This window comes from Mirounga angustirostris, unplaced genomic scaffold (assembly GCF_029215605.1).
Source record: "Mirounga angustirostris isolate CCGP_5_RB_7025 unplaced genomic scaffold, mMirAng1.0.hap1 SCAF_13, whole genome shotgun sequence".
NCBI classification, from domain to species: Eukaryota; Metazoa; Chordata; class Mammalia; order Carnivora; family Phocidae; genus Mirounga; species Mirounga angustirostris.
Window position 1 is genome coordinate 105,035,097 of NW_026991721.1, and position 17,647 is coordinate 105,052,743.

A 17,647-nucleotide genomic window follows, 5' to 3' on the forward strand; every position below is an offset into this window, starting at 1 on the left:
CTTGAAATTGAGTAGGGGTTACAGGGAACCCTAGTTAGAAAATGTGAAAATTGTAAGACTTCAGAAGAGACTGTATACTTAGTCTTTGTATCATGCTGACAAAGATGCTGAAAGAGGAAATATATTTTTTTAAATTTTTAATGTTAATCACCATACATTACATCATTAGTTTTTGATGTAGTGTTCCATGATTCATTGTTGTGTATAACACCCAGTGCTCCATTCAATACGTGCCCTCTTTAATACCCATCACCAGGCTAACCCATCTAGAACCCTCCCCTCTAGAACCCTCAGTTTGTTTCTCAGAGTCCATCATCTCTCATGGTTCATCTCCCCCTCCGAATTCCCCCCATTCATTCTTCCCCTCCTGCTATCTTCTTCTTCTTCTTCTTCTTTTTTAAACATATAATGTATTATTTGTTTCAGAGGTACAGGTCTGTGATTCAACAGTCTTACACCATTCACAGCGCTCACCATAGCACATACCCTCCCCCATGTCCATCACCCAGCCACCCCATCCCTCCCACCCCCCACCACTCCAGCAACCCTCAGTTTGTTTCCTAAAATTAAGATTTCCTCATATCAGTGAGGTCATATGATACATTTCTTTCTCTGATTGACTTATTTCGCTCAGCATAACACCCGGAAGAGGAGATATTTTGACTGCATATTACCAAATTCACTCTCTTACTCCTTGTAATCTTTCAGTTTATGCTGTGAAAGGTAAAGGGCATACTGTTTCAATGAATCTGTGGCCGAGTAGGGGCAAGAATGTGGACAAAAATATTTGATGTGGAAAAAAATTTTTTTCTAGTAGTGGATGCCAGTGCAGCAAATAATTTAAAGTGGAAAGTATGCAAATTTGGTTTTCAGAATTATTTTGAGACTTTTTTGGAATGTCTTTAAAAAATTTATACATGCAAAACTGATTTAACTTAGAGCAAAATACAGTGCCAAAGAGATTTTAAGTAATATAGGAATCTAGTCTGTGTGTTTTATATTTCTGTAAGAAATTAAGCTACTTGATGGAAAACATTGAGGTGGATAAAGAAGAAATTCATTCCAGTTCAGGAGACATTGAGTACATGAATATAAGATAATCCAGGTGTAATGAGAAATGCAGAGATAAAATCATTGCTTCTGCCCAAAGGTATGGTATATTCTCATATAGGTTACATTATAATTTAGTGGATTTTGTGAGCCATATGCATTATGGAAAATTGAATGAGGGATAAAAGCCAAGTTATTTAATACAAATAATAGCATTATGGCTCTTTTCTTATGATAAAAGAAGAAATTCTTACAAGTTATAAATTAGTATAAGATGGTGAACAAATAAAGTATCTGATTCTAGCTTATTTAAAGAAATAAGGCGATTTTTGTTCTTATTTTCAAATATGTACAAAAATTCAAATTGGGGCACCTGGCTGGCTCAGTCCGTGGAATGTGTGACTCTTGATCTTGGGGTTTTGAGTTCAAGCCCCACATTGGGTGTAGAGATTACTTCAAAATATCTTTAAAATTTTTTTCAAATTAATTATGCCTGTTAAATATCCTTACGGTTATTTGCCCCTTCTAGAGAATATATAACAAAAATTATTTGACTTAGGAAAAAATACTGTTTACAAATGAAGGAGCCACTTCTTTTACGTGATTTTTATCTTCATCCTCTAGTAACATTTAAATTTAATTTTAGATCTTATTTAATAGAAAATGCAAAGATAAGTTTCAGCACAGCATGTGGGAATAATCACAGATTTTGACTGAATAAGATCCAAATTTTTAGTTTCATTAAATATATATAGTGAAACTTAGGTCCCCTTTAAAGTTACTCTTACCAGTTTGACAGGTATGTTTGAGCTTATGTTATAGTCAGACACCCTAGGTCCATTTTTTAAGTATCCCAGGTGAGTGGTGTGGTGGTGGGGTCCTTATGTACACTGGGCTTCACTGCTGAGTGGTGTGATGGGGCCGTTTCCCTGGGAAACCTCCAGAATTGGACTGTTAGGTCTCTTCCGTGGGGCGATCAGACTCTTCAGAGACCACTCTTTCTGTCTCTTACCAAGTGCATCTAAAACATCTTGCTAGTGTCCTGGCAGCTGAGTTGGGGCAGAAGGCTGGGGTGGTAGAATTTGAACCCTCAGTATCTCCTGTCATGCCCCTGTTTTCAAACTGTATACTCTCGGCTGTGTCTGATTTTCCCAGCCCAGCAGCTTTCTTGTGTACCTTCTCCAAAGAATAATCCTGTAGTGTTCTGCCAGTGTCAGGAGGGTATCGGCGTGTTAATTGCTTCGTTTTCCAAGATTTTCATCCGTGCCATTTGTTTTTTGGCTACACCTTCACACTACTTCTGTAACAACTTGGTGCTGCCAATTCCTGAGCCTTCTGAGGATTCTGCAGTGCAGCGTGGCTTCCTTCTTACAGTCTCCCTGCTAACCAACCCCCACACCACACACCACTCGGGTGTGAACCAGCTTTCCAGTGTTTAAGTCCGATATTATGGGGTGATCTGATTTTCGGTGAATCTTCTCTCAGTCTTTCTGTTCTCTTAAATCTGGACTGTTTTAAAAATTACTTTAATTACTCTTTTAAAAATTACTTTAATAATTGTAAAATTTATTTTTGAGTGGTCACTCCATGAAGGGTATAGAGTTAAATATATATGTTGTATTCTATCTCATAATATTTCTCGTGGGATAACTTTAGACATGCTCTATTTAGAAAACTTGAATAAATTATAGTATTGATATTATATGATCAATCCTAAATAGCTTTGATAGTTTCAAGTAAAATACTTTAATTTTCATTTCAAAATTTTGTACTTACATTTACCTGAATTGTTGTAATGTGACTTTATACTAATTAAGAATTGCAACACTCGGGGCACCTGGGTGGCTCAGTGGGTTAAGCATCTGCCTTCAGCTCAGGTCATGATCCCAGGGTCCTGGGATTGAGCTCCGCATTGGGCTCCCTGCTCAGCGGGGAGCTTGCTTCTCCCTCCCTCTGACTCTTCCCCCTGCTTTTGCTCTCGCTCTTTCTCTCTCTCTCAAATAAATAAAATCTTAAAAAAAAAAAGAATTGCAACACTCTGTAGTATAGCTTACTTAGATATATTGTAAGATATTTTAGTCCAGATGTGTTTAACTAAATGAGGAATGGCACTTGGGTGAATAGTCATAGTTTAGAAATGTGGAAAATAGTGATTACCCAGTGGATGGAGTTTTTTCTACTAAAAATATGGAAATTTTATGTCATCCCCATAACATGGGGTATCTCTATCTCTCTGAAGCATAGAATAGTTTTCGTATCTTATAATAATGAACTAAAAAACTTTCTTCGATGTTTGGTTGTCATATAACTTAAAGAATGAATATTATTTCAATATGTATAGTGTATGTGTTATAGTGAGCTTCGGGAAAATCCTGCTTTAGTGGAGTGGATAACCTTAAATTATGTCATTAAACTCATATTTTTAAATTAAAGGCTTTTATATGCAGAGAGAAGTACTTCAATGTGTGTGTGTGTATGTCCTCCTCGAAACTATTTGTATGATGTTTATATATAATATTGAGCAGTTCCTGTATCACTGTTAATTTAGGTCTTCCAAGTTTTCATTTTTAATTCATGACCTCTGGAGTCTGTCTTCTTCAGTGTTGTCCAGAGAGTATCTAGAACGAACATCCAAACAGTTAAAGCAGGAAAGGGCTGTGAGCAAACATGAAGTCAGGTCTGTGAGATATGTTCAGATTAGCTAAATTTACATGTTGTAGCTGGTATTGCTTTTTATCCACTTTCTACCTTCTTCAAAAAAGCTTAGTTTTCAAATATGTAGTTCTATCCTAGTAGTAATTTTCCTTTTTTTTTTTTTTTTAAAGATTTTGTTTGAGAGAAAGCAAGCGAGCACGCATGAGCGGGGGGAGGGGCAGAGGGAGAAGCAGACTCCCCCCAGAGCAGGGAGCCCGATGCAGAGCTCGAGATCATGACCTGAGCCGAAGGCAGACGCTAAACTGACTGAGCCACCCAGGCCTCCCAAAAGTTAACTTCTTCTGTCCTATTGCAGGGTGGGTTGGGCAGTTCTCCAGGGCAGATTGCCTCTAGACATAAAATCAGGTATCCAGGCCCCTTCCATGACAAGGCTCTCCCGTGGTGGGGGTCTTCTCTTTGAGCCCCTTGGATGAAAGAGAATGAATACAACAGGCACACTACCTTTAACGGTCTCAAGTGACGCAGAAGCCACTCGTCACACAGTGGTGCTGTCATTTCTACACGCGCTTCATTGCCCAGAATAAGTGTGGCCCCACCTAAGCCCCTGAAGGGCTGGGAAATTTAGTCTTCTTTTTGCTCAGCAAGAGGAAAGTGAAACAGTTTAAAGAAAACAGCTTTTTTGGGGAGGGGGTTTTTTATTTGCAGAAATTAGATTAGGGCCTTGGCAACTGCAAAATTTGATCAGTTTTACCAGGTAGATATCTATGCCTGCCAGTAGTTTATATTTTATTATTATTTTTAAAGATTTTCTTTCTTTATTTGACAGAGAGAGAGACAGTGAGAAAGGGAGTGGGAGAGGGAGAAGCAGCCTTCCCGCTGAGCAGGGAGCCCGACACGGGGCTCGATCCCAGGACCCTGGGATCATGAGCTGAGCCGAAGGCAGACGCTTAACGACTGAGCCACCCAGGCACTCCTCTATCTTATTATTTTTTATAATAACTTAAGCTCGTTGTGTGTGCACTATCTCCATTAATTTGATTTTATATAGTACCAAAGTCAGAGAATTTTTCAAAGGGGAAACAATCATCTTTAATCATCTGTAATGATTTATCTCACAGTCACCTTGTAATGAGATTATAGGTGGGAAGTCTGCTGCCCCACAGGCTATTAGCCAAGACTTTGAGTTTAACAACAAATGGAGTGTCTAAAGAGACTGTGTTGAATTTCTCTGTAGCTGTGGTCAGAAATGAAAAGCAAATCCTGTATCCATTGCTTAGTAGGTATCTTTCTAGTTGACGTCAAGTTACAGTTACTTGATTTCTTGTTTTTTTCTACTTGCTCTTATTTTATAAAATGAATACAAAACGGAAAAGCGACGAGTGATCAGTAATGTGATTGTCAGAGACCTGGTGGAATCCCAGAACTCCTGTCCCCTACGCAGCTGAAAACCGTAGCCTCTCCCAGTTCCTGGTGTCAGTGGAGGCTGAGTGGGGAGCCTGCACACCCATCTCCCCGTGGCCGTCCCTGGGCAGTGTCTGAACGACAACCTGGTTGAATCTCCGGGGGTGTCATGCTGAGTGAAGAGCAGCAACCTCAAAAGATGATGTGATTGCATTTATGTAACGTTCTGGAAATGCCAGGATTACAGAAGGGGAGAGTGCACTGGAGGTTGCTGCCGTGGAGGGAGTGAGCGTGGCTGTGAGCAGGCAGTGGGGGGGATCCCCACGGGGCTCGAGTTGCTGTGTATCTCGACTGTATTCGTGTCAGTATCCTGGTCATGCTATTGGACTGTGGTTTTGTAACACGTTACCATTGGGGGAAACCGGGTTAAAGGTATACGGGACCTCTCTGTATTTTCTTCATGTGATCTACAATCATAATTTAAAAATTTAATTAAAATATTTAGAAGTTATAAATCAGCTGACAAATTTAAGTAAAAAATGCTGCTTCCTCCTGCTTAGACAAATATCTTAGCACTTTACAAACATGTGACACTCTACAAGGCCACGTTTGAATTTAGGATTCTTAGACCACCTTGGTGGTGCTGGGGAGTTGGCTTCTGGCTCCCAGTCTTCAGCCTGGTCCCCTGTCTTGTAACCCCTGGCTTCATCCTGCTCTACACAGGCTGTCCCGAGTATATGTGGACATTCTGGACTGCATGTCTGAGCTCCACAAACAACTGTCCCTCAGGCTTAGGTGTGTGAAATAAATCAGGAAATAAACAAGTAGAAGATAGTAAGAAGTAGGGGTTGTATGATAATGTTGAGTTCTTTGGGAAAAGGAAACACTCTTCCTTTTCAACTTTAGCATGTTTGACTTTCACATACTTGCTAGGACACGATTCTCCGTGAAAATAGGGGACCACTTGAATATGCAAAGTGACCAGTGAAGGGTCAGCAGACATACATGGGAACCAGCTGATGAAGATGCTGTGAGTGAGTGCAGGCAGGCAGACTGGCAGGAAATTCTGCGCCTACCTTCTAGAAGGACCTTTTTTGGCTTGTGGATGTTTTCCTCTGATTTTACTGTCAGTTCTGCATATTTTACTACTTGAGTTTGATTTTTCTTTTTCTTTTCTTATTTTAGTTTATTGGAACCATTTCCAATATGTACATAAAACTGTGCAGAGTAGTTCCAATTTTAAAAAAAAGTTGCTTAAATATGTGAAATTATGTAGTAGATTTAGAAAGTAAAGTAAGGTAACAGTATAGAATTTAAACATTGTTTACTACTTATTTTTTATTTTAAAGGGATTGAGTTTACCTTTTATTGTTTTCATGATTTGTATTTTTTTCTAAGTGCTTTATTTACCTAGCCATGTTCCTTTCTTCAGATGTTCCGAAAATCATTGGTAAAGATGTTTGAAGATAAAGGACTGGACTGCATCTTTTTAGAAACACACATGGGCATGAAGAAGCATTGTCATATGGTTTATGAGTGCATCCCTCTCCCAAAGGAAGTGGGTGAGATGGCTCCCATCTATTTTAAGGTATTTGGGGATAGTCTTTGCATGCATACTTTTTTATTACCTTGCTGTTTTACGAATACAGTTACCTTTTTTCTTGTATTTTTTTTCTCCCTATATACTTAGATCAAACTTTATCTAAAGAAATGAAGTAAAGCACAAAAAAGATTCTGCTGTATTACAAATTTCTGTAGAGAGACATTTGGGATTTTGACCTTTAAAAAGCATGCTTATTTATAAGTATGAATAAACTGTCAAATGGTCATTTATAATTTCTATTTTAATTTCTCATTTCTCAAATGGAATTCAGGGTTTTACTTTGAAGTACTTTCAAGTCAAAATTATAGTCCTAGTTCTCAAAAACCTACTGAAATTCACAAGACCCAATGATAGTTATACACAGTGCAGGTTATAACTGCTGAGATGAGTAAATACTCTTTTAGTATTTAGTACCTCATCATGCTGTTTGTAAGAAGAAACCAGTGTCTAACCTTGACATACATTTTTGAACATATACTTACTAGAGTTTTTAATCAGTTAAGTGTCATTGTAATATTCAGGCAGCTTTTACTGAATAGCGTCGTTTGATACTGAGCTGAATGCAGTATAACTCATAGACTAACGTAAATGCTTATGTGTCGAACCATGTATGAATTAGTAACGTGCAGTGAACAAAGGAGGTCATGTTTGTGAAGGGCTTTAAGACTTTCCAATGCAACATTTATACAATATAGGATGGTCAAGTTCATGAATGTGGACTGTACATCCCAATAAGAAGGATTATTAGACCTGTTAAGGTTACTGAGGTGGTGAAAATCTACTTTCTCTGTAGAGATTTTTTTTTTAAGACTTATTTATTTGAGGGAGGGAGAGCGTGCCCATGCATGAGAAGGGGAGGGGACACCGGGAGAGGGAGAAAGAATTGTCAAACAGACTCCCTGCTGAGCACGGAGCCTGACGTGGGGCTTGATCCCAGGACCCTGATCGTGACCTGAGCTGCGATCAAGAGTCAGACACTTAACTGACTGAGCCACCCAGGTGCCCCTCTCTAGAGATTTTTCAAAACAACTATTTGATTTTAAGGATTATACTATTAAAGTAGGAGAGTGAACCGGAGAATCCCCAAACCCATGCTAGTTCCATGTTAAACAGAATCAGGTGGGAAAGAGGTTATTGTACTTTTCTTTAATTTTTTTTTTTTTTTTTTGGTACTTCTTCAGTAGAGTCTTAGGTGATTGTGACTGTCGGCATTGAGGCGGTAGGGTAGAACGGGGCACAGCCACTGTCCCCCATGTTGGGTGACAGCTGTCATCATTCGGTGGGGTCCTGTCTCACTTCTACACTGAACCTCGTACATGATCAGTGAAGATACATCTCTTGGCATTAGTTCCGTACTGAATGTGCTACCTTACAGTGTCAACACAGGCAACATCCCGTGCCTTTTAAATATGGAACAGCAGTATATCTGATGTTTTTAAACAGTACTTATTTGAATGTTAATTTTATGTTTAAAATTTGCTTCATTAATACTGATGACTGTACAAAAACGAGAGTATTTATACTCATAATCCTGGATTTTCTATTAAATATTTCTTTACCGTAAATACTAGTTCTATTGCTTAGCCTAGAAAGTCTTATAATGCCACTTCTATGTATTTTTTTTTCCCCTGCATTTTTACTTCTTTGTTATAGGGCCAGAGATAGTTCAAGTGCTTGGTTGCCAGAGAGCATATAAGTTACTCTTGATTTTGGAAAAGGGCAGTGAAACAAGTTTATTTGAGTAGGTTTTTATGAATGAGATAAGGAAGTTGTGAACTTCTATATTTGCAAACTTATGTTTAATGTTAAATTGCTTAGTCTTATTAAGGATTGTGTTTGTCATGTAAAGTTGGTCTTGAAGTTACTACAAGAATTAAGAATGAGTAAAATAATATCTTGGCTAAAGATAGGACTTTAAAAAAAGTCAAGAAGGCCCAATTTTAAATAACAGAAATTGAAGCCTTAACCCATTCAAAATAATGAACTACCATTTGTAATATGTCCTGTGATTAATTCATTGTATTACTTTATTTTTAATCTCTTTGTATTTGCTTATAAACTATTTTTTCATTAATAAATGGCTATTTCTTAGAAAGCCATAATGGAATCTGATGAAGAATGGTCCATGAACAAGAAATTGATTGATCTCTCTTCAAAAGATATCAGAAGATCTGTAAGTATCCCCCTCACCCCCCAATATAAGAAATGATCCTGGTGTTTAGGATCTTCATTACTTTTCACATCTTATTTGAGAAAGAGACCATTTGGCTGAGTGAGTGATCAGAGGTCACTTTGATGGCAGGATCACCCCCAGCTGGAGGGGCTCCTGCCATGGACTTTGCAACCTCTGTGGGACAAGTGTGAGAGGGGCCTTCTGGTTACTTGAATTATAATGAGGGAAATGCTTTCCTACAGACTCCTCTTCAGTTTTTTTGTTTTTTTTTCCTTATACAAAGACTTCCTGTTAGGTTCCTTTAAAACAGTGGTTCAGTTAGATTATGGCTTCATTATTCTTTGGCAGAGTTTCCTAACCGTGTTTCACAGTTAGTCTTGATTTGCAGATCATCTCTTTGATACGCTACGCATGAGTTGAGTACTCCTGCAATGACCTCTCTCTTTCCTAGAAATAGAAAATCGATAGAATAGAGATAGAACAGGACTGTGGATTCCTTTTTGTTCTTCTATTCATAAAGTTATTTATTGTACGGTTGCTTGGTGAGTGACAGCTAGGAACAGAACAGAGAGGACCATGGACCTGGGGGCTTCTGGTCCAGAGCAGGGGTGGGGCACTCCAGCCTTTGCTAAATTGTCCTGCTGCCAAGTGTGTAAATTCGTTGTGTTGGAACAGCTACACCATTTTGTTATGTGTTGTTTTTGGAAGCTTTCATGCCACAAGGGCGGAGCTGAGAGTTTGCACCAGAGACCATATACTCTACAAAGTCCAGAATATTTTATTTAAATTAAAACTTTTATAAGTTTTTTTTTAATATGCTGACCTTTGTTCTAGGAGATGGCACTAGCCTATTTTTCTTCTGCTGCTTCTTTTGGAAAGCCAAACTCCTGATATAAAGGACTTGTAGGATTTCTCATTACATTTATCGTGTCTTAGTCAAAAGATTGAAATTTCATTGCATTACTAAAGATAATTTTAATGCAATGGTAAAACATTGTCTACAGTCTTCTCTTTACTTGCTGGTGAATTGGGCCAGACAGTACATTTAAAAACAAAACAAACCATCCCCCCACCAACACCCTCTTTGTTTCTGTTTCTGTGAGTCTGTAGGAAGATGTATCTAATGTGGCACATCTGTTGTGTTGGGCTTTTCACTTCTCATCATCTCCAGTGCCACTAAATATTTTTTTATAACCTGACATTAATGGCGTTGAAAATACTTCCAAGTAGAAATTATAAAAGAAATGTGTTATTCTCCATTTGCTACCCTGTATATGCAGTTTTCTTGCTGGTAAACTGTCTAGTACCTATTCTACGTCTGTTTTTAAAATGTGCACAATACTTGAGTTAAATACCTTGAGGGCTTTAATATTAACTTAACCAATATGGAAAATGAGAAACCGATCTTCGTAGGAATGGTAGTTGTGTATTCTACTTTGAAGCATTGCAAAAATACCAACCATTGCCTTTTCTAAGTCACTGCCTAGTATCTGAGAGTCACAGCAGATAGGGAATGAGCCAGATGAGCTCTTAGCTTTAGGATTCAATAATTATGTGGATGGAACTGTGAAGAGAACTCGAGTATTAGGAATAATTCCAGAGGAGGTCACTTTTTAAGTTAACAAGCTTTCCACTCTCTTTTTTTTTTTTTTTTAAAGATTTTATTTATTTGACAGAGAGCAAGAGAGGGAACACAAGCAGGGGGAGTGGGAGAGGGAGAAGCAGGCTCCTCACTGAGCAGGGAGCCTGATGCGGGACTCGATCCCAGGACCCTGAGATCATGACCTGAGCCCAAGGCGGACACTTAACAACTGAGCCACCCAGGCGCCCTGCCACTGTCTTTTTAAAATGATGAAAGTGTTTCTGAGCACAAAGTGAACAGTCTTGACTTACTTTAATGTTATTTTTATTCTGGAAGAACCTCATTATACTTACTTTTCAAGTTCTGCGTCCTTGGTAGTTTCATAAAGTGTTTACCTGCTTCATGGGGTGGGGTGATTTTTTTTTTTTCAAGTAGATCCTTGGCTTCTAGCAGAGATTTATGTAGTGGTAATTTGTTCTGATTCTTTGTTGACTTATATTTTTTTGTGGTGAGGATAAACTTCTCTTTTTATGCCCATTTTGTTTCCTTTCTGGATCTGATTTCTTTGCCTGTGTGAAGTCTGGGTGAAGGTCATGGAAATTTACAAGGGAGATCTGTAGCCTAACTAACTTGTCAAGAAAAGTGTTCATTTTTCACAGGGCTATTTTATCAACATTTCATATGAATTCTTCCTGAACTTTTAAATAGTATGATTTTAAGTTTAATTTTGTGATAGCTATAATTGAAAAGCACATTTAGGGATTTTTAAAACTGAGGAAGGTTCATGTCAAGGAAAATTTGGGTTTACCCAGAGACATTCAAACTCAAGGACAATTACAGGAAGTCAGGAGTAGTATCTGGAGTATTAAAAGGGGAAAATTCAAATATTACTCGTTGGGTTGGTTGGTTTGTTTTTTACCATCAATAAAATGTTTTGCCGTCATTCTGTCAGTGTCTTTCAAGAGTGAGAGCGAAGTGGTAAGTCCTGCGGCCGGTCAAGGCAGCCGAAGCTAAGGGGTAACTGCGTGAGCTTTGATGCGGAGCCTTCACAGGGCCTCCTGACTGACAGCCGTCCCAGCAGGACGGTCGGTTGTGCCCTCTGCAGCCGCGGTGAGAGAACAGAGACGCTCGTGGCAGTCCCTGTTCCTCGTGTGCAAGTACGGAGAGTCAGGCAGTTACATCACAGGCTGTTGAGACCCTTGGTGTGTACGTTCATTTCCTGCTGGTGATGTCACAGACGAACGCAGATTTATTATAATTCTGGAGGTCACAGATACGAAATGGTTTCACTGGACTGAAATCAAGGTGTTCGCAGGCCTGCATTCCTTCTGGAAGCCACAGAGAAGAATCCGTGTCCTTCCCTTCTCCAGCCTCTAGAAGCCACCTGCATTCCATGGCTTGTGGTTCCTTCCTTCATCTTCAGATCCAGCACTGTGGGATCTTACAGTCTTTCTCTGACACTGACTCTCCTGACTCTTTCTTACAAGTATCCTTGTGATTGCGTTGGGCCCACATGGGCGCATTTCATGATATCCCCTCATTTCAGTATCCATAAATTAATCGCATCTGTGAGGTCCCTCTTCTCAGTCAGGTAATATATTCATGGCAAATAGGGGATTAGGACATTGACATATTTTAGGGCCGTTCTTCTGCCAAATACAGTATGATACGAGCAGAGGGCAGGGGCAAAGTCATCACAAATTGCTTCCTCAAGTTGTCTCTCCCCAGAAGTACTGGGTGTTAGTTGGTGTGGTTCTGTATCATTGTTTTAGCCATTCCCATTCATGATTCACATGTGATGATCTTCTTCAGATAACAGAAATATCCTCATGGAGCCTTCCATTGTTTTCTCTTTGGCCACCGTGTTTGGACAAAGCACTGTTGTTTGGGGCGCCTGGGTGGTTCAGTCGGTTGAGCGACTGCCTTCGGCTCAGGTCATGATCCTGGAGTCCCTGGATCGAGTCCCGCATCGGGCTCCCTGCTTGGCAGGGAGTCTGCTTCTCCCTCTGACCCTCCTCCCTCTTATGCTCTCTGTCTCTCATTCTCTCTGTCTCAAATAAATAAATAAAATCTTTAAAAAAAACAAAACAAAACACTGTTGTTTGGAAGACAGAAAAGACAGTAGTGTTTGAAGAACCCTCTCTGTGCCAAGCATTGGGCTAGACACTTTATGTGCATTTTCCTAGTTCATCCTCACAGCGAACCTCGTAGCTCTTCCCAGTTCTCAGGAGATTCAGAGATGTTAAATTACTTGCCTGGGGTTACAGAGGTATAAGAAGCAGAGCTGTGGTCAAGGCCTTATCTGTCTCTTGACTTTGTTTTTTCCTGTCTAGGTCATACATGTTTATCATATTTTAAAAATGTAAAAATATGAAAAAACACAAAGGCACAAAACAGTTACCCACTTCTCTGCACTTTATATTATATACTATTTTGTAAACTGATTTTTTTCTTATGCTTTTCCTATAACATGAACAACTCTAAGTCCTAATCTTAACTGCTTTGTATTATTTCATGACAACCACTGTCTTTCCACCATACCATACTATCTCCTTCCAAGTCATGCCTTCTTGAGGACAATATAAAATACATATAGTTGAGTAGACGTGTGATTCAGTGTCAAAATGAGTAAGTGCTGACTATATGCAGGAATCAGGACCCACTTGAATAATGTGTAGTGACAGATTAGGGCTTGGAGGGAAAACTTGCAAGGACACAGATTGATAAAGCCAGAAATTATGGACTTTTCCAGTCAAGATAGAGTTCAAACTACGTGTGTGTATGTGTGTGTATAGGAAGAAGGAGAAATGAAAAGATAATAGTTAATCCTGGAGAAAATTTGAAATGAGGTTGGTAAACTAAGTATTGCTATACCCATCTCACTAGTTAATAAAAAATTGTGATTGTCTGGGTTTAGTTTATCTTTGATAAATAAATAATAAAGTCTCAGATTATAAACAAAGCTCTATGTATATGGGTAGGCCTCTCCCTGTTCTGCTTTGTGAGGGAGATGCAGGGAACCGTATCCTTATTCTTTTTGTAGTCTAAGGAAGAAATTAGTACCTTTTCTTTCCTGTTTTCCCCAAAGACAGGAAAATAGTGGTTTTGATTCTGTTGCTGGATGTTATGAAGAGCTGAAAGGCTACCAAATGAAATGTTTTACTTTGAAAGTTAGGTCATTGCCTAAGGATTTCTAGAACTGGGAATTTATTATATACGTTTGTCTTGAAGGGGTGCTTAATTACTGTTATGTCTCAGAGCAGGAGAAGGAATTCAGCGGAACTTTCTGACTGGGGCTGTGTTCATGTGTGATTTATCTGTTTTTTTAGGTACCCAGAGGCTTACCTTACTTCGCTGTGGATTTTGGCCTCCAAGGAGGGTTTGCCCATGTCATTGAAGATCAACGCAAATTCCCTCATTACTTTGGAAAGGTAGGCTCACAGATTTAATAAAATTCCAGAGGTTAGCAATTTGGTAACAGTCCTGTTTCAAAGGGAAATCAAAACTTTGGGCACCTTATAGAGTGAAGTTGGTGAGTACTGTTCCACCCAATTTTTAGTGGAAGAAGCTAGAAACTGTTAATAAAAATGTCCCAGAATATTCATAACAGTCCGGATTGTCACTCTGCAACCAAACATTTGTGGACGTGGTCAAGAGTGCTGGGAGTTGCTTTCCTGTCGAGCCCGCCAGCCTTGTGCCGGAAAGGGTGACACCGTTGACCCTTGGAGTGAGCTGACAGCCACGTTCTGTTCGGAGCACTCCATTCCGTAGATGCGGTCCCTCTGGTCATCTTACGGATGAAGAAGCTGAGCTTCAGACAGAACCAGGGGCACAGGCGCCTCTCGTTCGTGGGTGCGGTAGACCCCTTTGTGTATAGTGACGCCCCATCCAGCCCGAGAATATAAGACTCTGTCGCTTCACACCGGTCCCGGGTTCCCGGGCAGGCGTCCGAGGGCCGGTCCAGATTGCCCGTATTTTCATCACTGCACATTGCCCCATGGGGTCCAGCCCGTACGTTTGGGGTCTGCTGAAGTTTGTATCAGGGACTGGAATGAAATTAATGGGACTGCTGAAATAGTAATACAGTCTGAGCAATAAGAGTTCTAGAAATGACCTTTTAATCGAGCACAGCTTGGGCCTTGCTGCTCATGTTTTCCATAAATTATTGTTGCTACTGGTCCCTTTATTTGTTTCCCAGTGAAAAAGGTTCCCTTTTCCACGAAGCTTTTTCTGATTTATCCAAAAATAGAATCTTCTTTTTTGAGTCTCCGTATAGTCAGCCTTGGCATTTACCTTATTCTGCTTTCTAAGATGGTTCTTTGTGTAGTTGGGTTATTCTTCCGCAGCTGCACATTCTGTCATGAGTTCTCGGAAGGCACGTAGATTTATGTCAGTTCTCTTTGTATCCCCTATGATCTTTGGTACTTGCTTGGACACAGTTCGGTCCTCTTGGTAAAAAATGTTAAGATGCTGTCCAGGATCTCACCACACAGCCCTATAGAAGCAGACGGAATATGCAGAACTTGACCCTGAGTCCAGTGTTTCCTGTGTTGCCCTCTAAGCATTACACATCTTCCCCATATCCTTGTGTACATGGATACTCACAAGCTTAAGTTGCGTTAATTTCTGTTGCTAACAGCACAGGAAGAGAATCAGGAGGAAATCATGTAGGATAATAAGCAGACTAACCAAAATCTGTTTCTTACAGGGCTTTGGAATGTGACTTTTAAATGAAGGTGATTTATAATTTTTAATTCTCAGTTTATTCGGATTAGTATTAAAATATGATTTTGTTTCCTGAAAAAAGATCTCCAGTGAATAGTGGAAGAAACTGGCTTATAAATACATGGGGTAGTAGAGAGAACATGAGCCTGAGCTTGCCTGCAGTCCAACAACAAAGTGTGCATATTTGCTACATGTTGGTTAACCTTTTCTCCGTACCATTTACCAGAACAGCTCAGAAGGACCAGAATAAGTAAAGTTCACCCTCTCTTTCTCCCCTTTGCTCCTCTCTGGTGGATGTACTAACAAGCAACAAAATGACAAATGGCTTGACAGGAGACGCAGCCAGCGCTCCTAGAATTAGAGGGTTTGCATCGTTAGAACTAATTGAAAACAAGATTTTTTCCCCCAATTTAAATTCCAGCTAGTTAACATACAGTGCAAAATTAGTTTCAGCTGTAGAATTTAGTGACTCAACACTTCCATACAACACCCGGTGCTCATCACGACAGGTGCGCTCCTTCATCCCCATCACCTGTTTCCCCATCCCCCCCACCTCCCCATCAGTTGGTTCTTTCTAGTTAAGAGTCCGTTTCTCAGTTTACTTCTTTCCCCTGCTATGTTCATTTGTTTTATGTCGTAAATTCCACATATGTGTGAAATCATGTAATTGCCTTGCTCTGACTGACTTATTTCCCTTAACATTATACTTTCTAGTTCCATCCGTGGTGTTGCAAATGGCAAGGGTTCATTCTTTTTATGGCTGAGTAATATTTCATTGTATATATATACACCACTTCTTTATCCATTCATCAGTCGGTGGACACTGGACTGCTTCCATAGTTTGGCTATTGTTGATAATGCTGCTATAAATATCAGGCTGCATGTACCCCTTCGAATCTGTATTTTTGTATCCTTTGGGTAAATACCTAGTAGTGCAATTGCTGGATTGTAGGGTAGTTCTATTTTTAACTTTTTGAGGAACCTCTATACTGGAAAATAAGATTTTTTTAACTTGAAACTAATATTTATGTAAAATGTGAACATCCTCACAGAGAACTACTAATTTTATATTTAGTAGCCGAATAAACAGAAATAGTTTCATTCTGTTTTCAGACATGTGTCTGTATTTTTCTCATTCTTTAAAAGGAAATCATTGGTGGGATGCTGGATATAGAACCAAGACTCTGGAGGAAAGGGATCCGGGAAAGCTTTGAGGATCAGAGGAAGAAAGCCCTGCAGTTTGCTCAGTGGTGGAAACCATTCGACTTCACCAAAAGTAAAAAATGTTGAGTCATACATTTCATTTTTTAAATTTCTTCTTCAGATTCCTTTCAGTTTTACTTCCATTGTGTCTGACTAGACCACTGACCCGCAGGCCAGAGGGAGAGAAAGTCCCGCTCTGGGTCTCAGACACCCGGGCATCACTGGATTGCCTTTCCTGTCCTACCTTGTCCTGCGACTGCTTTGTAGTAACTGGGGAGCAAGACCAGAAACAGGGGGGCCCCACTCACATTCCCGTTCTGTACCCACGTCTTGGTGTTTTCAGCTGTGCAGTTTAAGATGTGGAAAGACTTTTCTGAAGGATTATCTGGGAGGTACAGCAGATCGTTGGTTCAGAGGGAAGTGGGTCTGCTTCAAGATTGTGAAGACTATTGTCTGGCTTCTCTTGAATATTTTAAACCGAATTGGCATTTTCGGTAATAATTGCAATTTCTTTTCGTAGCATTTTATAGAAAGGCTCTTTATTTTCTACCGGTAGTCACTGCTCTTCTTTTTATCAAAGGAAAAAGAATGTCCCAAGGATAATAAAGAATTAAATGAAGCATAATGTGTTCATGATTTGTTTTTATTTCTGGATTTTTAAATAGTGTCTTGAATTTTGGGGATTTTAAAAGTAATCGTTCCAAATAACACAATTTATAGTTGTTTGGGGTTTTGAAAGTTGAAAATTTAAGCCAAGCCATCATTTTGGGGTTGTATTATTACAAAATCGTAAGTAACAAGAGTATTCTAAATGTCCAGAGCACATTCTGTTGCCCTGTATTCGATCTACACTTCTTCATTTTTCCTTTGTTCTTACGCTTGGCGTCAAGAGGAAGCCATATACTTATAAAATATGACCATGGTGTAAGAGTGTGCCTGTTTTTTTAATATGGAAGATATTTTTGTTGCAACCGTTTTTCAAAGATACTGGGTTTGGAGCTGATCCTTGACATTTTGTCATGCAATGTTGATTACCTAGAATCAGTGTGGTGCATACTCCAGAGTAACTCCTAACTCTCTATAGTTCTTTTTAATATCAACATCTTGTTATTTCTTTGGTATGTTAAAAAATGTTTATGTTCTAGCTGTAGTTTTAAAATTTCATATGTAAATTGAAGTTTAATGGTTCAATTTCTCAATATTTGCAAGTTGAATTTAATTATAATTATCAGATAGATACTTGCTAGTATATTTA

General features: G+C 39.3%; 1 protein-coding gene across 2 annotated transcripts in view; it reads left to right on the forward strand.

Moving 5' to 3' along the window:
• CWF19L2 (CWF19 like cell cycle control factor 2) overlaps positions 1-17,011 on the forward strand; it is a 120,852-nt gene extending 103,841 nt beyond the window's left edge. Inside the window, exons 15-19 of one of the 2 annotated variants that reach the window (XM_064577514.1) lie at positions 6,539-6,694; positions 8,802-8,882; positions 13,794-13,895; positions 15,173-15,200; positions 16,336-16,469. In XM_064577514.1, coding sequence (XP_064433584.1) covers positions 6,539-6,694; positions 8,802-8,882; positions 13,794-13,895; positions 15,173-15,187 — 354 coding nt within the window. In that variant the 3' untranslated portion in view covers positions 15,188-15,200; positions 16,336-16,469. Of the gene's footprint in view, positions 1-6,538; positions 6,695-8,801; positions 8,883-13,793; positions 13,896-15,172; positions 15,201-16,335 lie in introns of both variants that reach the window. The other variant, XM_064577513.1, reaches the window with a different exon arrangement.
• The last annotated feature ends 636 nt before the right edge of the window (positions 17,012-17,647 follow it).